Below are 14,861 nucleotides of genomic sequence, written 5' to 3'. Positions count from 1 at the left end.
AGAAACCACATGTGATTTAACAATTAATAAAATTAAGATTCTTAACATAACACACCAGCAGAGAAAACCTCTACATTTTTGGATTATACTTCAAAAGAACAAGTTATGCTCACCTGTACCTCTACCACGAAACCATCGTTAAATGTTCCCCTCAAGACAAAGTTTCTCGAAGTACCCACTAAAAACTGATCAGCTTTTCCTTCTGCTACTGCTCTGATCGTTCCATACTGGTCAGGAACCTGGGAAAAGAAACATCTGACAAATCACATCAGGCATCTTGACAGGCCACAAACAGAGCACAGTGACAGTATCAGAACTGGAGTTCTCCCAGTAGAAAGGAACAATCCAATTCTTATAAGCTCCATCAGGGCTTAACCTCAAACCTCCCTCATCTCTTTGTTCAGTGCAGGCATACAAGATCTTATTCCAAGACAATCACAGTTATATCATTTTAATAAGTTCAGTAGAAAAAAATTACAAATTAAATAGCTTTTAAGGGTCAAATTCACTAAAAAAATGCACTCCATAGCCCTACAACTCATCTTATAAGGGAATGAATAGTACACAGTTACTTTTTACTTTCCAAAACAGGTTTTGAAAACCAAGAAAAATCTTGGTAAAGCACACAGTAAATGCTTCCTGATTTTCTTAATGTTTCCTGATGAGCCTGAAGTAAATGTTCATATGCCTTATGTTAGCAATGATTCTGAATTTTAATGACTGTTTATTGCAGGCTTGAATTCTAAGGCACTGCTTTTTTTTACAGTGTGCAATTGTTTGTTTTCTAAATTACTCCATTTGAGAAAATACACTAACATTTAGTGATAACAGAAGATAGAAAAATCAATCTATCAGGATTCTGGTAATGTAAAAATTAGCTTTAACATAATATCATTAACAAAAGGAAGACAGACACTGCAGAATATTAACAGAGTGTGCTACTTAAGCCTAGGAACTGTACATGATAGTGGTTACCTTCACTGCCATGTTTTCTAAATGTCAGTATTAGACTCAAAGCAGTAACAAATCCTAGATTGAACTTACATAAGTATTAAGAAAAAAGTGTTACTACAAATGGACAATAGGTAAGTGGAGTAAACCAGGGTTTAAAGAGCTGTTTAAGTGGAACACTTTATTTCAAGATAAAGGAAAACCCAAGTTTTTCAAGTCCAAAATAAATGACCTTTTCCAATTCATCCCCACTGACCTAGCACTGCCATATTGCCAAATCACAAAGAACAGACACATTCACTGAACAGTGGGTTAAGGCTAAATTTAAAAGAAGTTCCTCATCATAGCTTATTAATCATTAATTATTACCAAATTCCAATATGTATTATAGCCCTTGTTTACCTTGTGTCAAACATTCTACTAAAACCCTCAAATGCTGGTGACATTGTCTTTCTCCAGAGAGGCAAACTTTTAAAAACAATACTAAAGAATATCCTCAAACATCCTCTCAAACAGGATGAATTAAAAAAACCCCAAACAACTAAAGAAGGGTTTTGAAGAAAGAACACCCTTAACATTTCTGTCCAATTTAAACACAGGAGAACTGAAGTCTCATATAGGCTCATTTATAGGCTAAAATTTAAATACTTTTATAATAAAACATTGTAATCCACTTAAAAAACAGCAACCAGAAGGTTGCATCCTAGCTTCCCCTACTAAGAGTCTTGCTAGCCAATACCTTCAAGGCAATTTCCTTGTCACTCTTGCTTTCTTACCTCAATTTCCCTTTCAGGATTCAAATCATGATCCCACAGGATGATCTTTCGGTCTTTCCCACCTCCAGTTAGCAGCATTCCATTCCTCATTTGACAGAGTGTGAACACACTGCCATCATGAGCTTTGATTTGTTTGCTTATCTGATATACTCCTATAAGCACAAAAAAGAAAATAAGAAAGAACACTACTCAGTTTTTCACCTGTGGTTTACAAGAAGCTCTGCCTTTAGGCAGAAGAATAAAGGAAGTGTATAATAATAATAATAATAATAATAATAATAATAATAATAATAATAATAATAATAATAATAATTACATTTGGACTGTCAGGCTCTTAGTATTGCAAACACAAGGTGGTGGTGTTTTCTTACAGGATAAAAAGATAAAACAAAGCGCCTGCCTTTCTGAAGAAAAACTTTTTTAGATTGACTGTCCTACAAAATGTGAAGGCAAAACCAAAACCAACAACTGGTAGAATGCTTTCATTTCTCTGCTTTCCAAAGGAACACAGTTTTTCCAGATGCAAGAGAAACTGTCTTTTAGAGTGAAAAAATATTTAGCAAGTCATTATTAGACAAGAAGTAAAGCTACTTTATTAAAAGAAACTAGAAGACTTGTTGTCTATAGTCTTTTGGGAATAAGAGGATAATTATTTATAGCAAAGTTTCCAGGATGCATGAACCTAATATCTAAAGCTGGATATGTGCTACCACACATAAAAATAGTACAACCAGCATTTGGCATCTATCAAGACAGCAGTCTACCCAAAGGAAAATACTTGGAAGAATGAAGGAGATGAGAAAATGAAACAACAAGGGTAGCAAAAGAAGCCTTTTGCATTCTCATTGGGTCTTCACATCAAAAGAACTGATGCTGGAAAGTATTTAAAAAAACCTAAACAAAACAAGATTCTGGTGCTGCATGTCTTCAAACAGCACTCACAGACAAAAAGTGGAACAGCACCCAGCTATGAGCTGAACTTTGCTGACTCTGCCTATGGCTCAAGTCAGCTCAAATCAGTGTGCTCTCACACTGTGAAACAGAGTATGAGATCAAGTCCTGTGACCAATCTAATGTGATAAACCAACTAAAAAACCTCACTGTTAGCTAAGCCAACGTAAATAAATATTCCATTTGATAACACTTAGAGTTATCCTGAAAAAAGGTTATTTTTGCACAAGAAATTAAAAATTAAGTATCAGATAATATTTTGAATTACTTTTCCATTGCAGTTAACTTGAAAGATGAGAAAAAGATTTACCTAAAATCAGACTTACTGTTAAAAATGTACTTTTTACATGAATGTTTTCCTGGCATACCAATTTAAACCAGAGTGTTTGAAAAAGCTGCCAAGTAAAATGAATTATCATTGAATTTATGAGGGCTCAACTGTGCCAGGTCTGCATATGTTGGGTAACAAATCATTTTCCTTTCTTTTTTAAAAAAGCTTTGCTCTAAAGAGTTAGTTCAATTTCAAATTTCAAAGTTTTTTTTTTTTTTTAAGTATATCAAGACTTGAGGGTCTGCTAATCCAGAAATTGTTATTAATGTAACTGCTACAACTAAGCATTGTAATTGTACTTCACATACAAGTCCTATTAATGTCAGCTCCACCACTTAATGGAATTCCTCTGAGACTAAGCATGGTGCAACATAAGCCTTAAGAGGCAAAGACAGCCTGCAGAATCCCTAAACTGATCCTACAGCCTTTTTCAAATCACCAGATCAAAGGAAAGCTGATTAACCACATTTTTTAAAAATGCAAAACATTTAGATAAAGTAGTTTTCACTCATTTCATGCACAGTCTCATTAATTGTAGAGAAATTCCAGGCTGCTCTTAAGTCAGCAAATTCATAGGACTTGTAGGACTTTAGTACCACCTGTTACTGACAGGAAGGGTTTGCTCTGAGTCAGGCCTATTCCTCTATTCCTTCCATAATGCCACCCTTCATGCTTGTCTTCTGCAGACTATGTAAAAATCTGTGATTAACCCCAAACATGTCCTACCTTTAGCTCCTTTTCCTGGAGTAGCTTCTACAGTAGTTTTGCCCCATATTAGGATTATCCCACCTGAGTCTCCAGTGAGCACATCACCATTTCCCAAGAAAGCCAAACACTGAACAAATTTGGGTTTTTCATATTTCTGAAACAAAATAAGCAAGAGAAAGGGACAATTGCTCGTACTTGTTACATAATTAGAATAATGCACCCACACTCTTACACCCTGCATACACACAAGCAGAATTTAGCCTTTTTCTGTACGTTTACCTCTCTGATAAGACAGCACACGGTAACAACAAAGCAAATGTACAAAAAACGTGATTCCCATTGATTTAAAACTGTCCTGGCATCAAGATATTATTACCCCAAATATCCCTTGCTTCCTTGATAATGAGTTGCCACTCCAGGTCCAGAAAAATATATGAGATTTGCCACATGTTATTATGGTATTTGCATCAGTGGGATGGAATTCCACAGCAAGAACCACTTCATTTGTAGTCTGAAATAATAACAGAAATAATATTTATTCAGATAGGACATTAACTACTAGAAACACATGTAAACCCCCAAGTTTCAGAACAGAGATATGTAAAACTAGATAGCTCATCATATGCTTGAAAGTCTTTTCTAAGTGTTCTGTGCTAAGTCAGCTGTCTGAATGACTGCACGTATAATTTTATATATTTATTGATTTTTCACTTACATAAGAGATCTTTATTAAACTTTGGTATACAAGTTAGGGTTTTACATTCCCTTTTAAATACAAAAAGCTTCAGCTCTCTTGAATAGCTAAAACTTCTGCCAAGGAAAATGAATAATGCATAAAAGACACTTTTTTGGATTGCAAACCTTGCTTGGTTTTTACACAGACGACTTGCTATTCTGGATAAAAAAAGCTGTGACAGAGGCAAGTAAGTCAACAATAATATTGTAGGATTATATTCATCATTCTCTTTCTGAAATTCTGTAATGATTTTTTGGGGTTCTTTGCTTTCCTTTTCTCCTCACAAAGAAGAAAAAGAGAAGTCTGCGTAACTCTTACACCGACTCCCACCTTTGTATTTTTACTGGCTGCATGACTTTTACTGAATTACCAACATCTTAAAGTATTTCATATTTTACCAGAAGTTTCTATAAACATAAAAAAACTGACTGGTCATTTACTTAGCTTCTAATATATTCAACCAAAGTGTCTTTGAAGACAGTTCCAATCTCCTGCAGGCAGTGACTATAAAACAAGAAAGTAAATGCATTTTTTTCTATAGGATTTCAAAACAGGCTGCCCAGAGAGGTTGTGGAGTCTCCTTCTCTGGACGTACTGAACACCTGCCTGGCCATGATCCTCTGCAACCTGCTCTAGGTGAGCCTGCTTTGGCTTGAGGCTTGGACAGGGGATCTCCACCAGTGCCCTCCAACCTCAGCTGTTCTGCGATCTATACATCAGGGTGCTGTTAAACCACATCTTTGAGAGCAACTTTTCCTACCTGACAACTTTTGGCTTACTTAAAAAAACAATATTTTTTGTTGTTATTGTTGTTTATAGCCATATTTATTGAATTCTGTTTCCCACAGAGTTTTTACATGACCAAATCTACTATGTCAAAAAAATAATTTGGAATTTAAGGACTGAAAACCTTGATGGAGTTCAGCTAAGAAACAGCTTTTGTTTTGCATCCCAGCTCAAGGGATGCAACTCTGCTCACACCATCTTCTGTGGAAGGTGCTTAAGATACTGTAAGACCAAGTCCAAGATGTGAATAAGTTCTGAAGGGCAAGCTGTCCCTGCCAAATAATTTTTAGCCAATTCTGAAACACCAAGGAACTCCCCTGAGTGAAAAAACAGTCAAAACAATGTCAGTGAATGGGAAATACAAGGCACATGCCAAATAGTTTCACATAAATATCAAAAAGGAAATTAAAATACTGTTACAGAATTAAATTAAAACTTGCAGAATACAGTTAGCATTGGTCAACATAATCTAGAGAAAACAGGTCAAACCAACACAATTTTGTTACCTGAAATGGCAAGTTTGTAATGATATAGACATATATGCTCGTGGAGCATGATTTCTAAAAATAGACAAATACTCAGTTCCACATGCATGAAATATTTGCTTGCTTGATACTGGAAACACAAAGGATTGGGTATTCTTAGGGAAATGAACTTTACGTGAGCACTGAGTGCAACACCTCTGAAAACATCTCATTGCTCTGAAATTTGGAAAGTTTCAAAAAGAAACAGAAAAGCAGATCTCTGCAATCCACAAAAGTACTTAGGATGTCAAATGAGAAAAGACACATAGGGAGAATCAATAATTGGAATTTGATTCAGACAAAACTGAAACACGGAATGTTTGTAAGTAGTTTATTTTTTTTAACAACTACAGACTGAATCATCAGTTTAGTTTCTTTAACTTCCCAGAATTTATTTTTTTTTTAAATTAAGAAACCATTAGACAATTGCTTTATTTGCACTGGCTTTTAAGGATGAGTAAAATGCAATTCCAAACCCTTCAATATTCCAACCGCTTCCAATAAACAAGTTAAGAATACATTTTTGTGGAATCCTTAAACAAGCCAGCAGAATTACACGGTTGCAGTTTCCAAGTAAGATCAAAAGCACGTCTCACAAACTTGTATTTATGGAAATAAAAATACTTGTATTTCAGAATGTTTATGTGAAAAAATTACCTTTATCTCTGCTATTTTTGATTTCCTCTGCCAATCCCACACAGTAAGCATATGCTCGTTAGAGTCATCAATTACACACAAATGAGTACCAGAATCCTAAAGGAAAAAGGAAAAAAAAAAAAGAAGTACTGACAAAGTATCTTCATACCCATTTTAAAAACAAGGCAGGGCAGATGTATTTTAAAAAATCCACGAAATTAACCAAGCCCTTATACAGCAATTACAACCTCAATATATATATAGGAATTTTTCCTTTGTTTTTTTCTTAAAGACAGTTAAAAATTTTTGTATAATCTCATAAAAAATGATCATGCTTCAAATAACATTCTAGGAAAGCTTTAAAGGTATCTTACCAAGTCTTTACTCTGGTTTTGTTTGTTTTTATGCTGGGTTTTTTGTTTGTGTTTTTTTTTTCTTGTTTGCGATTTCATGCTGACAGCTAAGAGATTTCTTTTGCTATTCTTATAAATATTTTGCTTTTCCTCAGGTCTCAGAGGACAGACACAGAGCTCCACTTGAGGTTTTTTTTCCTAAATGCCACCATCACATACACACAGCTATATTATCAGATTCTGTAAGCACAGTTTTTTCCTTATGGGTCATAAAGCATCAGCAGTTTCACCACGTAGTTGGTAAAACTGCAGATGAGGTAACACTTTCTGAACAAAACAGTGCTTGCAGAGGAGGTAGAGCAGCATCTTCAGTATTAAATAACTGAAACCACTTATTCTGAACAACTTTACAACAAAATGGTAAATATATGGTTACATGAAATTAAAGGAACAGAGGAAAAAAAAACCTTAAAACCATACTTATTCCCAGCAATGTATACTTGCAGAAACCAGCTTTTTCAAGGAATTTGTAGTAAGATTTGGAGGAGACTTTAATTATCATAAATTTGATTCTTGCACGTCATTCTCTAACAAATTATGAAAATAGAAGTGGCTAAAGCTATTATTCCCAAGCACTATTCTGAGTAGTAATATGCAAATATACATGTGAATTATTAGGTGGGAAGGAACCCTGAAGACAGCATTGGCGCTGTATGCTGCTCTTGGGGGGTTAATAAATCCTGTGGTAAACACACAGTTGTAGATATTGCACACAAACTGTTTCAGTCTAGTGAGCAATCATGTGAGACTCTAATAAGAAATCTAATTCAGTTTCAAGTGCAAAGCAGAATCAATAAAAACTAAAATCCAGTCCCCAAAAAATTCCCTGGGTTTTTTGGTTTTGCTTTTAAAATGATGAAATGCACTCTTATTCACACTGAAAAAGACCTCTATCCAAATATGTGAATTGGTTAGTATGGTTTGTTGGAGTGACAGGAATCCCATCCAACAAACTCCTTTCACATTATTGACTGAAACACAAAATGTACTATATCTAACACAGCAACATTTCAACGCTATCAAATTTCTTTCAATTGCTTTCTTTCTTCCAATCGCTAAGTGAAACTGCAGCGAGAGAGTGCAGGAATTTCTTTTCAACAGGTCACCCAGAGACACTGCTGAGTTTCCATTCTTGGAGATTCCCAGAAGCCAGCTGGACCACAGCCTGAGCAGCCTGCTCTGACAGAACCTGCTGTAAGCAGGACAGGGCATGAGGTGATCTCCAGACAACCCTTCCCACCTCAGCTGTCCTATAAATCTCTGCCTATATTAGCAAAATAGTGCAGACATTGTTTTTCTGCATTTTCCGTTTTTTACTTATATTAATTCCCCTTGATGGAATGCAAGAATCCAGTCTGGGTTTTCAGGAGGTCTGATATGTCTCAGTCTTTTGGCAAAAATGCAGTAGCAGCCTAAAGATTAAAATATGCCCATATTTAAAAAAAAAAAAACAAAAACCAACAACAACAAAAACACCCCCAAAAAACCAACCAAACTCATTTCCAAATTTGAAATGAGAACTTTCTGAATGCCAAGCAGTCCATCTCCATGTGCTACCAATTTTTCCTGATAAATTCTATGGGTCCAGTAACAAAGACCTCTATTTATTTTCTGTGTAATAGAAGAGGCAAAAAGTGAACAAGCTATACCTCGGGAAAAAACAGTACAAGATAACGTAAGGGTTTTTGTTTTTTTACATTTCCTGTTGGTGGACAAAAACCTACTCCAGCTGTGAAAGCAAAAAAGTTTACTGTCCTATCAGAACTCACTAAATTTTGTCTTCACAAACCTCACAAACAAATTTGCTTTTAACATCAAAATAAAAAGAACCAAGCTCCTCACAAACAAAACCAAACCACCAAACCCAGCATGGACTTCAATTTCTACTTGAAGTTTTTTTTGCCTGCTATTTATTTATCACGCTGTTTGGTTTTACATGTGCCATTTCCTGTTTTCCCAGCTGTCAGCTGCTTTTATAAAGTATACAGAAACTTTAGTGACACGCTTGTAATACCAAAAGAGACCAGCTAGACAACCACACGGAGAATCTCGAGAGATTTTCTTCCCATTTCCACAGGAGCTGCTGTGGAAGAGCCCGAGCCCATCTTACCGCTTTGGAAAAATCCAAGCAGCCGACGCCGCGCTCAAAGGTGCCGAGGCCGATCACCTGCAGCGTCGCCAGGCTCACCGAGTCCCACACTCGAACATGGGGCTGCAGGGGCTGCGAGGAAAGCAACGGCACACACGGGTCACACTGCGGGCTGCCACCTACCACAGGATGCTGCCTGCACTACAAACTGCACAGGAAAGGCAGGCTGACCTGGGCTGTCACGCTGCTGGGCACTACCCTCAAAGTCTACAGGGGACAATGTTGTTCCTTATGTCTGGGCTACCAACGTGGCAGCGGTGCCGTCGAGGCAGCTAAATGGCATTTGGGAGTTGTGGAACTACTTTAACCAATTCAAGGAAGTGAACAAATAATGGAAGAGACATCTTGCATTTGAGACCCCAGACTAGTGATATGATGCAACAACTGAAAATATTAAACAATCTGGGCTTATATATATAAATTAGGAAATAAAGAAAAGAAACAAACCCTGGTGCACTGAGCCTTTTAACCACCACCAACCACTCAATGATAATGTTTGTGTTTATATTTCATACAATCAGTATCCCACACAAGCTTAGAAACAATCACAAACTAACAGCATTCACCACTGAAAGCAACAAATCTTTGTACTGATGGAAAAACAAACCAATCAGCTCTAACAGGATTCAGAAAATGCTCAGTGGAAATCATGTATACAAAACGCCCCACATAAATTTCTTACAAAATATAAAAATTAAGTTGAACATCTGAAAAGTAGTTATGTTTAATAGGCTTCTATACTTTATAGCATCTGTCTTTTTTTCCCCCCTCTGTCTATAACTCCATGAAAATAAACCAATTATCCAAATTCTGATAGAATTATGCTAAGAGGTGGAGAGCAGAATTTAAATATACTTGCTCTCAAATGAGGAAGTTTATAGGAAAGTTTGGCATACTTTCCATGAATTCTCAAAGTTGGTTTTCCTCTTCCATGAAACCTTAAGACTATACTGACCCACAGAACTGAGGATTTGTTCTCCCTTGGGAGAACACATATTGAAAGCAATACAACAGAAATGATGTGGCCTTATAAATCAATTACAAGCTCCATGTTTGCTTGAAAATATGGGACTTTATGATCTTCTGCTCTTTTTAATGTATGGCTGAGTGTTTCATTGTCATTGTCTTTTTCTAGAGATACAGGCTGTTACCTGAGAAACTCAAAATATCTCAGCAAATGCATTGCTTAATATAAACTGCAGACAGAAGGTCATGATTAGAAAACCCCAAACCACTTTTTCCTGATTTTCAAAACAAGATACTACTGCTCAACAGCTCTATTACTTACCCTTCCATCTTTATCCACTCCAGCTAACTGTCCTGTTGCAATTCTAATTTTGTCTGGATGAACTGCAAGACTAAGACAGACAGAAATATGACTTGCTTTTGCTGTCATACGTCTTCAAAACTGAGAGGTGTTTTGTAAATTTTTTTATTTGTTTCTCAACAAAAGAAGATGAAGATACTTATGATCCTAAATCCCACTTCTAAGGAGACAACTTGAACATTTCTCATCAGATATTTCATTCCACACTGTATTGACAGCTTGCTGACACACAACCAGGAGTGCCAGAAGAGCCACTTTCACATGTGCCCTGACACATCTCAGGTTTGCACTACACTGGGAGACCACAATCTACATGGTCTGTAGTGAACCTCCTGCACATAGTTATGTGCCTTATTTATAAACACTATGGTGTATTATGTGCCTAAACCTAGAGACATCATGAACCCAGGGGAAAAGGCAGAAAAGCTGGCTGAGGGCTTGCCTGTGCACCCAGGAGTCAGGGATTACCACCACTTGAAATGAGTTACTGATGTAATTGTACTAATGCAGTGTGGTGCACTACTAGTGGAAGCAAAAATATGCCCTTGCTTATCACATTTTGCTTTGAAGCTCATGTGAAAAAACATATTTTAGAGAATACATCCTCTCAGTCCTTGGGATTTTTTGATCTATATTCTCAACTGCTTTTTCTGTAAAACTGCAACGGTGAAGAAAGCCACTGAAAGAACAAAGGGGGCCAGGGCAAACCTGAAGAGGTCATAATGACAGACACCAAAAAATTTACAATTCAGTTCAATTTTCTGAATGAAAGTAAGGAACACAGACTGGCAGCATTCCTCCCACAGGAAGCAATTACACAGACAAGAGTAAAGAGCTTTAGATGCAAAATTTTCTCCAGTCAGGTACTGCACAGTAGAGAATTTATGTTCACCATTACATTTTGTGCACTACTCTTCAGACTGACCTAGCAAATTCTGTTAGTGCCTGACACAACGATGACGGCTTCAATTTTCCTTTTTTTTGCAGACGTCTTTCTGATTTTCCTGACTCTCTTTGTACTTGGATCATGCTCTTTTACAAAATGAGAATATGACTGCTCATTTTTTGACACAGTTTTCTAGTTCTCCTTTAAGACTGCAATTTTGCCATACTGCCTTTAAACAACTGATTTAGAGTCAGGCTAACAACAATTTTTAATTTCTGGGACAACTATTTGGAATAATTTATGCAAAGATCTTTTTTCAACTCTTAGATTGTATACATATCCCCCTGTTTTACATTTAAACCAGACAGCATGAACTGCTCTAACACCATTTGTTTGTGCTGTGTTTACTACAGTGAAATCTACTGGGACTGATTAAACAGGAAATAACTACAACTACAGTGACATTAATTAGCTCATACATATAGCAGGAGAGGAAAAGAGATATTTCTGGATTATTACCCACACACTTACATGCAAATGTTGTGTACTAACCATTTAACACAGTCTGTGTGACCCAAGTAGTGCCGCTGGGTTCTCTCCTCGTAGTTAAATAGTACCACCACTGAGGCTATGAAATAGACAATTTCTCCGGTAGGAAGGAGGTAAACATTGGCTCGACAGTCTCTTCCACGATACCCATATCTATATTTTTTTTAGTTAAGGATTTCATAATCACTGGATACCAGAAAAACCCCAACCAACTTCTTGGGTTTTTTTCCCCTTAAAGGAATCTTGGGAAGCTCTCACATCAGTAAATGCTCTGTAAGGTTTTTCCTCTGGAAGCACAGCACAATTTCACTAATACAGTTGAAAAAGAAAACAAAAAAACTCCCATACAACTGTACTTCAGGAACTCAAATCCCTCAAGAAATTATAATCACTGATGGTAAAAATAAAATATGGTAGAAGTAAAGCAAAAGTAGCATTGTAAAAATTTTCATGTGAAATTTCATTAGGTAACAGCAGGACTCACTGTTCTAATTTAACATTTTTTTTACAGCAGCAGAGCTGTGTACCAGTAGGCTGGGCAGCAGATTGTTGCTTTCATTTGGCCTGTTAAAACAATTCCTAATGCCCTGCAGAAAAAGGCAAGCTTCTGCACAGCAGCTGCCAAGTTCAGAAAAGATTTCTTTACACTGTTTTAAGAGTATTATTTAAACAGCCCAAACTTAAAAGGAATTTACACAGTAAAAAATATTCTATCCAAATCCACCCAAAATATATAAAAGGCATGTTTTCTGTAGGAACATGCATACAGCTCCTAATGACATTCAGAAGTTTTACACACTGTGAACGAGCCCTGGTTGGCACTGATCAAACGTTATTACAACTCCTTATTTCTTTGGAACAGGTGTAGTTCTCCTCCTCTAGACTATTAATGTGGCTGCCTGCCTATATTTCAGTTCCCTGGGTCACCAGGAACAATTAACATCACAACTCAGACTTTAACATCTAACTTTGTAGCCCCAAAAAAATTATTTATTATGTAATGTCGAGCACTTTAGAGAGCTTTCCACTTCATTGCCAATTAATACACCTGCAACAGCAAGAAAAAGATGGGAAACACATTATCCAACTTTAGCTAAAGGATTCCAGCTTCAGGTCCTGGTTATTAAGGTAAATATAAGGAAGTGAAAGGCCCATGTGGAGAAAGCTGGATGGATGAAGATGATGAAGATGGCCCTTTCTCGTAAATGAAGGCAGGTGCAGTAGTTCAGGTCTGGGAATATCTAAACTGGTATCTCTTAATCTCTATTCTCCATAAAAAGGGACACCTTTCTATCAAAAATAGCACTGCACCCCCAAAAATGCCCCACTGCCCTTCCTCTTCTGCATTGCCACCAGACCAGAGGAATACTTGAAAAACTAAACCCATGCTGTAGCAAAACAATAGTTCAAAGAGGGACACTGCATTCAGTTGTCAATTAAACCCCTTTGGAGTGTGGAAAACAAAACAGATTCATATCTTGCTGCCTTCCCTTTAGTAGGGAAGAACACAAAGGCAGAGATTATTCACCGGCTCGCTAAGCAAACGATATCCAAGCAATGCTGGTACAACACAATGCTGAGGGCAGAGAAAAAGGACACCTCTGCTTCTCCTCCATTACTATTTACTTCTCCACTCCATTTTCCTCTTCTTTTAAACTCTGATGGAACTAAAAGAAACCTCCAGAATGGCCTTTTACAAAAAATAACAAACTAAACTGAACTTTCAAAAGCAATGGGCTACAAACCAATGAAAATATTTTTTCTATCCTGAATGCTATTTTAAATACCTTCTCAGAGGAGAGAGGCAGATTTTGCTCATCTGCTGTACACAATGGGGAATGTATTGATAAGGATTTAGTAAGATTGACATCTTTGAACATTCATCCTAGAAAAGTATTAATGATTTACACAAACATGTCTTTCCAAAGCATAAGTCTTCCATGCTTAGCCAAGCTAGAGCTGAATACTTTGGCACCCACTACTGAGTTCTGACATTCATGAAACTGTGACGGGAAAAAAAAAATTACATTTTCTCAGTACATTCCTTTCTTTTACCCCTCCTACAAAATAAAGTACCAAAGAGTGGCTGAATTTTCTAGAAGCATATTTTTTTACAAACACCTAAAGGAACCACCTGTGTTGTAGGACAATTTTTTTTGCTTTCTTCATTCTCCATTCCAGACTATTTTGAGTGAAAAAAGAGGGGTTGTTGCTCCACGGTATTTCTTTCCTGCTCCACACATGCAGAACAAAGCAGCATATACTAATGCAACAAAATTTATGCAATAATTGACTGTATCTCTTCAGAAAAAGGGGTGACACAACTTTGATGCTTGATTTCCACTAAATTTCAATGTTAATATTTCAGTGAAATGGATGATTAAATCAGGGAAATTGAGAGATAGCTGCCTTGATATTGTGATTATTTCTCACCAATTACAAGGACTGTTTTGTCACAACATTTGATATGTTTAAAAACTTTACATTTTGGGGTTTTTTTGTTTGTTTGTTTGTTTGAACTGGCTAAAAATAGCTACTACCCTCAATGAAAAGTGATCTACCATACACCAGATTTCAGCAGTATATTTACAACTGTCTTCAATTATTCTTAGAAAGAAGAGCATGACTGCTAAAAATAATCTCATAAAACCGAGTCTGAAATACCCTCCTGAAATTGAGCTCCTATACACTGGGAGAAAGAATCTACAGAGTCACTGTCAAAAGCTGCACTGACTGTGACCTCTGAAGCTACTAAAGAAGCCAATTTTGCTATTCCTAGGAATGTCAGATATGCTTTAACTAGTACTGAAGTGCAGTAGCAAAGACTGCACTACAAAGAAGGGATACTCAAACTAAATTATTCAACTTCAATGATATCACTCAGGAACCAGACACAGTCAAAAGCTCAGACTCCTCCATGAGCTGCTTTACCTTGCCAAGCAGCTTAGGCATTTCTTCAGAAGACAACAATCTGCAAGACAGACAAAAGCTATATTTCCCTAGCTGGATCTACAGTACAGGGTATCAGGAGTTGTATAAACCTAATGGAAACATCTAAAAAGGAGACCCAACCCCGACCCCCCCAACTCCCAAACCAACCAATAAACCAGAAAAAACTATCTCAATAATCTGCCTGGT

At 36.7% G+C, this 14,861-nt stretch overlaps 1 protein-coding gene across 6 annotated transcripts in view; it reads right to left on the bottom strand.

The window, feature by feature from the left end:
• Positions 1-14,861, bottom strand: part of EML4 (EMAP like 4) — a 147,194-nt gene that overhangs the window by 19,320 nt on the left and 113,013 nt on the right. For all 6 annotated transcript variants that reach the window (XM_050972127.1, XM_030235379.2, XM_018915046.3 and 3 more), the window contains 8 exons: positions 11,727-11,876; positions 10,250-10,319; positions 8,923-9,033; positions 6,421-6,516; positions 4,094-4,228; positions 3,736-3,871; positions 1,728-1,879; positions 114-239 (listed from right to left, as the gene is read on the bottom strand). In XM_050972127.1, coding sequence (XP_050828084.1) covers positions 114-239; positions 1,728-1,879; positions 3,736-3,871; positions 4,094-4,228; positions 6,421-6,516; positions 8,923-9,033; positions 10,250-10,319; positions 11,727-11,876 — 976 coding nt within the window. The remainder of the gene's footprint in view (positions 1-113; positions 240-1,727; positions 1,880-3,735; positions 3,872-4,093; positions 4,229-6,420; positions 6,517-8,922; positions 9,034-10,249; positions 10,320-11,726; positions 11,877-14,861) is intronic.

Source organism: Serinus canaria, chromosome 3 (assembly GCF_022539315.1).
Source record: "Serinus canaria isolate serCan28SL12 chromosome 3, serCan2020, whole genome shotgun sequence".
NCBI classification, from domain to species: domain Eukaryota; kingdom Metazoa; phylum Chordata; class Aves; order Passeriformes; family Fringillidae; genus Serinus; species Serinus canaria.
This window is presented reverse-complemented; position numbering and strand designations above follow the sequence as displayed.